At 40.7% G+C, this 12975-nt stretch overlaps 2 protein-coding genes across 2 annotated transcripts in view; one reads left to right on the top strand and one right to left on the bottom strand.

Moving 5' to 3' along the window:
• Nucleotides 1-814: 814 nt before the first annotated feature.
• On the top strand, nucleotides 815-3578 carry si:ch73-196l6.5 (riboflavin transporter 2). The gene is made up of 4 exons (XM_027019574.2): nucleotides 815-829; nucleotides 1755-2834; nucleotides 3001-3124; nucleotides 3290-3578. The coding sequence occupies exons 2-4, from the start codon at nucleotides 1801-1803 to the stop codon at nucleotides 3494-3496; spliced, it is 1365 nt and encodes a 454-aa protein (XP_026875375.2). The 5' UTR covers nucleotides 815-829; nucleotides 1755-1800; the 3' UTR covers nucleotides 3497-3578.
• A 2013-nt stretch (nucleotides 3579-5591) lies between these two features.
• nfatc1 (nuclear factor of activated T cells 1) overlaps nucleotides 5592-12975 on the bottom strand; it is a 34337-nt gene continuing 26953 nt past the window's right edge. The window contains exon 10 of the mRNA XM_027019544.2: nucleotides 5592-6761. Coding sequence (XP_026875345.2) covers nucleotides 6706-6761 — 56 coding nt within the window. The 3' untranslated portion in view covers nucleotides 5592-6705. The remainder of the gene's footprint in view (nucleotides 6762-12975) is intronic.

Genomic DNA, 12975 nt, shown 5'->3' with positions numbered 1-12975 from the left:
AATGTTTTACCTTGGCTGCTCATGACACTTTGTTTTTCTGTCTATGTTGTTACAATTAAAATCACATATTTAATATAGATTTTAATTTCCTGCCATGTGTGGCCTTCCAACAACGGGGAAAAAATGCTTTACTTATTTCTTGAGGTTGCTGTCTAGCACATTGTTACACTAGCACCATGAATTATGTTGTATAAGTAATGTTTTACTCCACTTTAAAGGTACCAAATAACTAAAGCTTAAATCATAATAGATTTGTGCTATGCTCCAAGTCTCGACAAGTGCATTGTATTTTCAATTCCAATTTTGAACCAGTTCTAGCAGAGGCGAAGCAACCATGAAAACTTCATTTTTGTAAATGGAGAAAGATTCTACAAAAAATATAAAGTTTTTTTAAGCATCTCTTCATTCCAGTTCATACGTAATAGGAGTTTGCAGGTAGTTATATATTATAACTGAAATCATTGTTCTTCCATGTCCTTTTTATATCCAACAAAATGGACGTTCAAGTGCACAAATTATCCTGGCGGTAGTATGTTTGTTACATTATGTAACACACATCAAATTAATTATTACTACTAATCAGTTTTTTTCTGCATATTATGATGAATGCTGAAAGCCTCTTTTGGTTTCATTGACATCTGCACTAGAACTAGTCAAAGCATAAAGTCATGTGAAGCCAGCTTTGATGAAACATCAACCGACAGGCCTTTATGGTTGGTCAGAGGTAGCACAGAGCACAACCCCTTGTATAAAAAAAATAAATAAAAACCACCTCTAATAGCTTCAGGACTTTAGATCTTAGAGGTATCTTAGATCAACTGACTCACCTGTGAGTACCTCTATAAAGTAATTCTGTTCATTATATTTTGGAGTTATATTTGTTTTATTTATTTTTTTACTACATTATGATTTTTCATTTACTTATTATAAAGACCTTTTTATTCCACCTGCAGGAATTTTATTCCATGCCCTTTGCTAACTATTTTACATAGGTATAATTACACCTATGTGTTCTGTGTGATGTTAATGTGTTCCTGGCATTACAGATTGTTTGTGTCAGTGTTTTTTCAGGTTTTTTTTTTTTTTTTTTAACACTGGGGAGTTAACAGTGTTAACTGGATTATTTTTGCAGATGGGTTGTGTTTTGCAAGCTTCTTAACGCTGGGCTGATTGTGTATTATGGACAGGCCTTCTCAGAATAGGCAATGTTTTCCTGACATTGTTCTTAAAATAGTTTGCCAGTGTTTCACAACAATGCTGACCAGAAAAAAGAGAATCCTAGGTTCTCATGTTGCATGTGGTCTGTTACATGTTGTTTGCTTTCAAAAAACATCACATCTTGACAAACTGTTGTATACAGGAATTATTATCATGGAAATGCAGATAAAACCTGTTGATGTTATGGGAAACACTTGTCAGGACAACAAGATTTTGTTGCATTTGTTGGGCTGTTTGGAGCATTTTCTACTTAGAAGAATATGTTTCTTCTATGATAAGCAAACTTGATTAACCAATAGGGGGAAATTTTAACTTGGCGTAATAATAATTTACCAAGTTTCATGTAATGGATGGTGAACATAACCTTGGATCAGTCTGTCTTCAGCATGTCTGTGTTTTGTACAGTATGCTCTACTGTAAAATAACTATACTATTAGTTCTAAATTATTATTTTTTGTATTGAATGTATTTGTGATTTGAATATTAATTTAGTTGTTTTTGTCTAAAAGACTTAAAAAAAATTCTTTATCTTTTAGAAGATCCTGGGGAATTTACACAAAAGTTTCCGATCTGAAGGCCACCATGTCTCTCCTCACCCATGTGTTAGCCTGCCTGTTTGGCATGGGCTCCTGGGTGACCATCTGTGGGCTTTGGGTCGAGCTGCCCCTTATTGTTCCACAGGTCCCTGAAGGCTGGTACCTTCCCTCCTACCTGTCAGTCATTATCCAAGTGGCCAACATTGGCCCACTGTTCATCACTCTAATGCACCGGTTTCAGCCAGGAAAGCTGAACGAAACAACTGTTATCTACTTCATTGTCAGCTTCGGGGTGCTGGCTAGCCTCTTCCTGGCTTTATTCTGGAAGCAGACGGTGGTGGTGCATGGGGCGGACCACAGCATTCCCCTCTTTCTCCTCACCTTCTTCATCTCCACTGTGGACTGCACTTCCTCTGTCACCTTCCTACCCTTCATGATGCGGCTCAGGCCAGAGTATCTCATCACTTATTATGTGGGAGAAGGTTTGAGTGGGCTCGTCCCAGCTCTGGTGGCTCTGATCCAGGGAGTGGGTGTCATGCACTGTGTCAATGCAACTCAGAGTCTGAATCACAATGACACAGCATGGCTCCAGGGCAGGAACGAGTCTCCAGAATTCACAGATTATCTCTTACCGCACTACCTGCCAGCCAACTTCTCAGCCGAGGCCTTCTTTTTCTTTCTGGCAGCCATGATGTCTGTTTGCTTGCTGGCTTTCCTGCTTCTGAACTACCTCCCAGTCGTGGCTCAAGAGCGTCCCGTAAGGCGCCTTCACCAAGGCAATGATGGAAACTTGGGCGCCATGACGAATAGGGAAAGGCCTGAGCAGAAACCCATGATCAGTTCTCCACATGGCGCTCCTATGCACAGGAGCAGGTTCGGAACAGGAACCTACAGCTGGGCGCAGGTGGTGTACATCTTCACCCTCCTAGCCTGGGTGAATGCTCTGAGCAACTCTGTGCTGCCCTCAATTCAGTCATACTCATGCCTGCCTTATGGAAACCATGCTTACCACTGGTCCACTACTATGGCTGCCATAGCGAACCCTTTGTCCTGCTTTATTGCCATGTTCTACCCTCAAAGGTGAATAACAACAATTTCTAGGACTTTTATATTATTTATTGCTGGATGATCTATATCCTCCTAATAGTCTTAAGCTTTTTTGAGTTTGTACATTTAGCTATAAATGTACTGTGCTGACAGCTATCAGAGTCAAGTCTCATCAGTTCTTCCAATGCTACACCAACAGGTCACTGGTGCTGATGGGACTTCTCACTGCTTACGGCTCAGTAATTGGGATTTATATTATGGGAATGGCAGTGCTAAGTCCCTGTCCGCTGCTGGTCAACAACATCTCTGGAGTTGCTCTTATAGTGAGTTTTATGACCCAATAAATGTAATCAACATGCTTTAATATGCTGTTTGTTCTTGTTGTTTTTGTTGCTGTTGGGAGACCCCAGTTTATTTTTGCATAAAACATGTACACCATAAATACATTAATATAGCATGACAGTAGTAATAAATTCTCTTTGCAACAGGTGGCAGCCTGGACCATTTTTATTCTCGCTCTGTCCTATGTGAAAGTGATTGTCGCAGTGATTCTGCGTGATGAAGGCCACAGCGCCCTCGTGTGGTGTGGATATATAGTGCAGTTCGGGTCAATGCTCGGGGCTGTGACAATGTTCCCTTTAGTCAATGTGTACAGCTTCTTCACTTCAGGAGACCCGTGCAACACTAGGTGCTAACGTGGAAAATGTTCACCTGGGAGTGACACTCACTTTTACTGAGACAACTCTATTCTATTGCATGAGCATAAGCAATAACATTGGTAAAAAATGTATGTAACTTCATCTGTAGTACAGTGTCTATTAAGATCTGATTTATCATCAATATTATGATTAATGGAAAAGTATCTAGTCACAGAATCCAAGGAATTAAATTTGGATTTAATAGAACTGAACTTTTTTGTTGTTTTTGCATACATTTAGAAGTGCTGATGGTATGGAAATGCTAATTTCATACCTTAAAATGTATATATTTATTGTGTTATCCATTTTTTTTACGTATATCTCTATAATTGGTGCTTATTTATAATCATTAATTCACCTATGTGTGCTGTACAAAACAGATCATTGGCTGGATATTCAAATCACCCTCACAACTTTGCTCCCTGAATCAACAGGTGAGTTTTGTGTCAGGAGACCAAACTGACATTCACTGAATCCTCAACCAGCCTCTGTAAGAATGTATTATACAAGACCCTACTACTGTAAATGATAGGATCATGTTGGTTGGCTTTTTGTCAAACATAAGTTACAGAAATTCTACATGTAGTGAAAATGTGATTTGCAGTACTTGCATTTTGGGCTCCAGAAATCCTGTTTTCCATGTTCCAATAATTATTTGTAAAAAATGACCACTTGATGGCAATGTGCATCTATTTTTAGCATCTTCCTGTTATTGGTAAATGCTGCATGTCATTTCAAAGATCAATAGAATTTTTGAACAATGGATTTGTTGAAAAGTATTTTGAATGACTATGGAAACTCTTTTTTAAGAAACATTACTATTAAAAATGAATAATATGGTAAGCAGACCTGAAAAGGTCTGTAGTAGTAATCCAACTACTGCAAAGTTCTTTTCCTTGACCTCCCACTATGCAGTGTTTGGCTTCATTATGATTTATTCACTTCATTGGTTTGGGTTTCTAAAGAAACTTCACCTTGGTTTTGGCATTGCGAATTCACTATTTTCTTTGGACTTTTTGGTACTGTTGTAAAACAGGCTTTTGGTCTAGTAGCCATTACAAGATACTGATCAGTATCTCACAGTTTAGCCTAAACTATATAGTCTGTTGCAGAATCCAGACCATATTTTCTTTGCAGACCATAGGAAATAAAAATGAACAAAAGCTAAATTTTACCCTAAAAACAGGTCCTACTGGTTCCCCTGCTTGGATGGTGTTTCTTGCACCTTTAATCCTTGGCTCACATGCCCTAGTAATAGAAGTGTTATTTCTAGGGGGTGGATTTGATAAGGCACAATCAACGGTTGGGGAGGGGTTTGTCGTCATGGCTGTGTCTGTGGGGATTGGGGCCCATGGAAAGTATTTCTACCGTTCTGGTAGGTGTCACAGGGGCCTTTGGTACAGAGCCCGAACTGAACAGCTGGTTTCTCCAGCAGCACACTCAAGCTGCTTGTCTCCCTCACCTTCCTCGTCCTGTGGAGAAGACCTACACGAGCAAGACGTACCAATGGGTGTTTAGAGATTCATGTGAATTCAGCGCCGTTCATGTAGCTTAAAGGTACAGCTGCAAAAAAAAAAAAGACACAAAGACACCAAAATGATACTTGGAGAGAAATAAGTAGGGTTACACTCATCTTCAGTGACACTACACATCTGTGAAAACCTGCTCTAATGTCCTCATTGACAGTGGCAGTCTTTAGGCACTTCCTGTACAGTACAAGCTAAACCAAATGGGTAGTCTGGTGACCACTGGAACGATTGTATTATGTGGCTGATGGCCAAAGCATTAAAATGTTTATTTATGTCACCTTACAAATTTGAGGTTTGTGCAAAACATTATTGCAGAATTCGTTTTGTCATTTTTAAATATATACATTTTACAATGACATTTCTCCCAGAAAGGAGTAAAAGAATAATATTGTTTAGATTTTTTAAGGTCTCACTTTTTTTGGACATTTCATATATCCTATAACACAACAAAGGTTAATATTTTTTGCTGCTGCCACATATCAAAGTGATCTAAATAATCAAAGTATGGGTTTATTGTGCATACTGTGCTACTGCATAAATCTGGTAAATGGGATACATGTTGCTTGATAGTAAAACATTATCCGGTGTCTTTATTAGCCTTTGGCATATTGCTTTTATAAATTCACTGTCAGGAAAAAAAAAAAAGTAATGATATGCAATAGTTTTCAAGATATCAGTAAGTAGAAGTACAAAGTAAAGTGCATACATTAGCTAATGACTTTTAACCTACAAAAACAATGACATGAAAGCTATGATAATACTGAGTGTCAGGAAACAAAAAGCACATGACAATGAGAAAATATTTTTCCTGTCATCAAAGATAGAATGATTATACAATGTCTGAGCAAATTTTGACAACATGCAGTTGAGCATAAAAGGCTAAAAGCAACTGGTCATATAAGGCACAGTGGCCCGACTGAAGGGGTCATAGAGGCACAAAGACTGTACAAGTTGTGCAATCAGATCTTGGTTAACCTGTACAAAATGCTTTTGATTGAAAATTATAGATAAGACAACTGTAATGCTATCCTGTCCATAAAAAATTAAACTATCAGATAAAATGACTGCAGATATCAACACGCAGTACTCATTTTCTTGACTTGTGTTCAATGCATTCAAGCCCAAGTTGAGACAATAAATACAACTCTATTAGAATCTTCAAGAAATTGCAATTCCAGTTAAATGTTTCATAGCTGGACAATAACAAAATAGGCAATGGAATGGCTTTTCAGACGAGATTATTTACCAAAGATCTCCTGTCAAACAACTAATAATAAGACTACTGGATTTAAGGCTTCTTGGCATATATGCAAACAGTACATATTTAGACATGAAACAATTATTTAAAAAATTGCACTTTAGGTAATAAGTTAAAGAGCTACACAAGTGCAGAAGAAGAAATAGAGAAAGAAGAGTATTGTACAGGAAGCTTGGTCCACGAATTCACACACTGTTTTGATAATACGTTGTTGTTATTCTGTACTCCTTCTGCGCTGGCTTCCAATCGGCCAGTTAGCTCGGACTGGTTTATGAGTGAGCAAATCCCTGCCAGCTCTTGAACTCACTCTCCTGTGTGAACAGTGACACTGCAGTCAGGTGATTCATGCTTTTGTGCTGCTTGGAGAGTTTCAACATGCGATCCAAAGTCTTCTCTGGCCCCGCTTTCTCCCATTGTTGCTACGCATGGCTCTGCACGGAGATGCTAGAGAGGTCGTTCCGTATGATTTCGTTGACTGTAAAAGGACAGTGGGAAAATACATGTTACTCCAGTGGTGCATATATACAAAACAAACTCAGTTGTATCTCCTCATATGCTGGGCTGGCCTAAGACAGTCAAGCATCCATAAACATCTGATGTTGGAATATGTAGGGTGGAATATTTTGTGCACAAATCCTATCAAAACACAAACCGCACGCAAATGATTGACGCGGAGAGGAGGTGAGGCGGGCCACCGTCACATGCCCTCCGAGCAGAAGAGGCCTTCTCTCCCTTCCTGTCCCGCAGTGTTCCCACACCCGAGGTGCCGCGCTTGCCCGCTAGGCTGTGTTCTTTGGCCCGTACAAGGGAAGTCACAGCGCATGGCCGCAGGCTAAACAAACCCTGTGGGCTTTCTCAGGCAGGAGGACAGCGAGGGGGACCGGATAAGGCCTCCTCTTGGCGTTAGCAAGTAAGCATATTAGCGGCAGGCTCACTATCTCCCCTCTATCCCTCCGGGAGCATAGCGTGACAGGTTTTTGTTTCTGAGGCCCACTGCAATGTAGCCTGTGAATGGCTACCAAAAGAACTCTGACACTGGTGTCTGTTCAAAGAATGATGGCCCACTAGATGTCATAAAACCCATGTTCAGTGGTTAGAGAAGCAGCTCCTCTGGATCCTCATCGGAATGAGTATCAGATAGCATAGCTCTTTTCAAAACAGCACATTCCTGTTCCATTACGATGCACAGGGAAAGGGTCAGGGCCTGTTGCATTCCTTGCATTTCACATAAACACCTGCAGGCATTTAATTTCTGCAATCTTTATTTTATCTTTTAGATAAAATACTGGTGTTTTAATCATTAATGATAAGAAAAATGAAGTTAGCCTTAAGCAGAGCACTTCACAGAACAGTTACAATACAAAGCAGCATTTCTAGTGATTAAAGGCCTGGTTTTTTTTTGGTCACTGCTTTGCTACACAATCTAGTAGATTCCTCATACCACCTTTGTTCATACCATTATCAATGTCATAAAATGAACTTGTGCCAATTTACACACTAAAGGGAGTCATTTAAGGTTCTTGCAAGAGGGATCCGGGGCCCATTCTAAGCTTAGACCACAGTGAATAGTGCTGCTTTATATGAAGGTTGAGGGAGGGAGGAACTGAGGGAAAAGGAGCGAGAGGGCTATGGGAGCTGGAGGCTGTGGATTTCCTCCCAGCCAAGACCTGGAAGCCTGCTGAGGAATCCCCTCCGAATGACCTGGGGTCCTGGAGCTCCCACTGCAGACCGGCTGCCGAGAGCCGGCCGCCTTCCCAGCCAGAGAACAATGGATCACAGGGTGTCTTTCATCTCCTCGTGTGGCGCAGCCGGGCCGCCCTACCTGACCGAGGCCTGACATGGGTTCTTCCCAGTGCGGCCATTCTCTGCCCGAACAGGGTGTGTAAGGCCACAAAGGTGTTTAGATTTTACCCCTGCAATCAGAGCAGCCAAAGCCAAAATTGTGCCACACTGGCGTCAGATATTAAACATATTGCTATAGGGAAAACAACCAAATTACAGAACTGTGTTTAATTTAAGCATTACTTATATACCTATGTGACTAAGAAATAGCAGTCCACTGTATGTAACCACAGATGTAATGTTAAATCCCCTCGGCATTCAGAGGAGGAGTTTTCTCATGGCGATGGAGCCATAAATATGAAAACCTCAAGAAATGTTGTAGACTCCCCTGGGTTTGAGTCTCAGAGCTACCGAGATTGGCTGTCTGACTGGTCGTTACCAATATCTTAACAGGAAAAAAGTAAAAGTGAAGGCTGAATTATGGTGAGCACATGCACACATCTCTAAACCACCTGGCCAGGCTGAAATAATTAGAAGCCCTTCACATTTAGAAGCAATTTGCAGTGATATGTCTTCATGAAAAATTTTGGCAAGCAGTGGTAACTTTCATGGGAGTTTAGATGGTTTAAGTATTCAGATCTCTTGATAAGTTCTCATCTGTCAAAACACCATAGGAATTCAGGACGAAATACCTGTCTGGCTGTCCCTAAGCACTAAAATTTCATTCAGATAATTTATTACAAGATGATGGCCTCCAAAACCATATTTTAGACATTAATAACTACTGAATGGTCTGCAGGTGTAGATGCTTGAATGGGGGGTAAAACAGATGTGACATTGATCATAGCAGATTTAGCTATACATTTAGAGAGCACCGATGAGACAAATGGGAAAGAAATTAATCTCTACAGGCAAATTCAGCCTATTCTCTTCACTACCGATGATATTCATCTGTGATTCAGATGTCTAAGTCTGTGCACGGCTCTATGCCTTGGGGATGGGATGACCCCTCTCTTCCCCCTCTATCATTGGCCACGCATGTCCACTGAGAAGCAGTATCATTACAGCTCCAACTCCGTTCGCTTACAGCCCAGTCTGGCTTTCCACTCACTTGGAGCTGCTGAACTTCAGGCGGTCCATCCAAGTCACGTAAGCGATCCCTATGTCCTCCAACTTCTCAGTGCGCGAGCGTTCAACGGTATCAGCCAGTGTCAAATACGTCAAGCCCATTTGAGCAAACTTTAACAAAGAAAACATGCAAAAAGCCTTTCCAGGGACTCCGCCTAACTAAGAAAGGTACTGACACAATATTGAGAAAGCATCCTGAAACACATTCCCTGAAGGACAGTATATGTTTTGTTCTACTACTTTGAGTGACAATGTAACTTTGCCCCCGAGGGTGGTGGTCAATAACATTTAAATGCTTTTGTCCCATCCTGTCTGCTTTGAGAATGCAACACTTTGATCTTGGTTAAAGATAGATGAGCTCATAACATTTACTGAGTCACAAATGACTTGATGCAATTTGGATGCCATGAACCATGCCTAATCAAAAGGCTATGTTGTCATGAGTTACCATGGGATATATTTTGTTTTGCTGCCAGATTTCATATGAGGGGTCTAATGAAAGGTCTTCAGCAGTGGATCTTGGAGTGGGCTTAATAATGCTCTGCTGTGAAATAATGGCGAAGCAGAAACAGTCTCTAATTCTTACCAAACACAATGGTCTGGATTGAATTCCATCACTTCGGTCATGTTTGATGGTCAAAGATCAGCTACTAAAAGCCTCCGTCAGTTTGGCCAGCCAGGACCAGTGGGAATTTCACAAGAGAATATCAAAGGCCTGCCCAAACTGTGTTGCCTAGAAACAATTGTCACAATCCTAGAGACAAAGGTTTTCAATTACACTGAATCTATTTAGATCACCCCCTTTAAAGGAAGCTGCAATGTGACTCATCTCATCTGGTATTCAGTTCATGTTTATGTGAAAAGATACAGCAGTTACTTTATACTTGCATAATCATCTTAAATCTCATCAGCTCAAATAAGTGGATAAAATGCCACAATGTTCAATAAAATAATCCTTTTGTCCGATCACAATTTCCTAATTGCCTATTTGTAGAAAGATTTTGTGCATAGCTTCACAATAGTCATAACAATATCCCAATGAGCACTATCTGGCCAACCCCATATATCTTTCTTCAATGTGAAAAACAAAGCAAGGCTTAATTATTTGTTAGCATTAAGTTGTGCGATAATGGTGCCATATCGGCGAGGCGGCTGTAGTGACTTTGGGCTGGAAGTGAATAAGTGGATATGAGGTAATCCAGGGACGTGCTTCCTGTTCCAGACGGACAAGCAACAGCTGCAACAGCCTGATAGAGTGCGGAGACCCCGCCTGGTCTCTGCCTCTGGGAAACAGAGGGAAAGTGGGGAACTCCCAAACAATTACCCCCAGTGCCATTGCTAGCCTCATTAAATGGCCCAAAAACGCAAGTGACCCCACAAGCGCTAATTGCCTTAATCGGCACATGACAAAAAAACAGATGACCTAAAAAAAGAGAGCACACATCCTGAGCATCGTTTACGTTGTGCAAGGGAAGGACCATGCTGAGTCAGACTCCAGCAACGCCTACTTTTGGTGGGCCAAGCCACAGGCCACGGGATGTTCTTGGATCTGCTTACCAAGCCTAGCATTACTGTACTGTTTATTCACTCCAAGAAATCACTAATGACTGATTAGTTCACCCTTGAGTGAGAGATTTTGAATTTAATACTTATATTTATTGAAAGCCAAATTCATGAAATTAATCACATAAGATGGCCTACCAGTCAAAAGTTCACTTTCTGGAAACAATTTGTTTTTCATGTAATTGACAATGTTTTATGGCAAATAAGTTTTTTCTAAATACACTTTACAATATACCGAACAAAACATATAAGTGTAATTAAAGGAACTGAATATCAATAGACCTTCACAAATGCAAGGCATTTGGAAAACAAGTTTCAGCAGGAAACCACAAAACCTGTCATCCAAGCTGTCCTGCAGCAGTTCCTTAAGATATAGGGTTCTTGTGAACGTATCCAGCACATTCTGATTCCATGGCCTTAAAGTGTAGAGGTCATGTTGCTAATTTTAGTTATTCTTCACTTTCCTTCTTTGCCAAGAAAATGTTTACACAACTTCAGGGTGCATTTTAGGTTGTTGTCTTGCTGAAGAATAAAAGACAGTCCAAGTAACAGTAATCACAGTGGAATAACATGCCTCTGTGCTACAGCAGCAGATTGAGATCTCCATGGACTTAGTGATGATGACAAACATTTCAGCTAAACAACCCCGGACCACGACACTACTCCTTGCATGACATGGAAACTGCACATAGAGAAGTCATATGCCTGACCTTTCTGCGTTATACAGGCATATGAGCTGGCCCCACATACTTGAGCTTTGAGTCAGGTCCCTAGCACTGACTTCCACTTCAGCTCAGAATGGTCTCCTCTTCTTTTTCGACATGGTTAATAAAGGTTTCTCTCTCAGGAAGACCTACTTCATGCAGCCTCTTCTAGAGTCGATTCTTACAAATCTTACAAATTAAGTTTATTCAGCGTTGCTTGTTCTTCAGGGGCCGGGAATCATAATCTCAGACTTGTGACTCGAATGAACTCTTGAACCAATCTTGAATCTTGGCCCCTTTGATTTATTTGGTCTTTATGAATACCATTTTTTTAAAACATGTTGGCTGGTCCTGACAATAGCAGGTCACTTGCAAGGATCTGCCTGTTTGTCCTAAAGATAGATTAATGTTCATTTCTTAAGTAATTCAGACCAACCTGTGCTATTTTATTTCCCAGTTCTTTAGATTCAAGAATAACAACTAGACAATAGTTCCTAGAATAACAAGAATAACAATAGTTCATATTCTCTCTATTCTTAGAGTACGGATGAAGCCTCACTTGGTAAAAATTGCTAACAAAATTACCTAAATATATGTATCGATTTGATCTTCAACTGACATGGACTTCAGACTAAAATATCCTTTCTTTTGGTAACCATTTCTTTGAATATTATTTAATCATTTTTTCAAGTAGATTTCCACTTTCGTGTAAAAATTAAAACATTGAATGTAGTTCAGTTATAGTTGTGTGCTTCTATGAAGACACACCAGGTACTGAATCATTACAGCCACTGTAAGCAATGTTTGCAGTTCCACAGTTTTTATACATATATCACATAACACCTCAAGCAGGTGCACTCAAACAACTGAGTGGTAGTATGAGTTCTGAAAGTTTGTTTAATCAGAAAATGTGAAATTTTAAAACACACAAAAAAGTATATGACAACTGCTACAATATGTATTATAGGTGACTACACAAACCCCTTAATATTCTTCTAGGTCTGGGTCCTCACCTGCGGCAGACCTTGGGCTTCATTGCACCAAGGCCCCCAGTTCTCACAAGGACAGAGACCCCCAGCTTTCACAAGCACAGAGACCCCCAGCTCTCAGAAGCACAGAGACCCCCAGCTCTCAGAAGCACAGAGACTCCCAGCTCTCAGAAGCACAGAGACCCCCAGCTCTCAGAAGCACAGAGACTCCCAGCTCTCAGAAGCACAGAGACCCCCTGCTCTCATAAGCACAGAGACTCCCAGCTCTCAGAAGCACAGAGACCCCCTGCTCTCATAAGCACAGAGACTCCCAGCTCTCAGAAGCACAGAGACCCCCAGCTCTCATAAGCACAGAGAAGAAATAAAGCAGTGGAACGGCCAGTGCAAGCAAGATTTTCCATGAGGAAAGATCACTGGAACCAACACAAGGTGAGCCCTGGTTACACCACTGGTTCTTATCAGAGTTGAACCACAGAGCCAGATAATGGTGATATATACGTCAAGATGAGAGGGGGCAAGTATT

The sequence above is a fragment of the Electrophorus electricus genome, chromosome 4 (genome assembly GCF_013358815.1).
Source record: "Electrophorus electricus isolate fEleEle1 chromosome 4, fEleEle1.pri, whole genome shotgun sequence".
Classification (NCBI taxonomy): domain Eukaryota; kingdom Metazoa; phylum Chordata; class Actinopteri; order Gymnotiformes; family Gymnotidae; genus Electrophorus; species Electrophorus electricus.
This window is presented reverse-complemented; position numbering and strand designations above follow the sequence as displayed.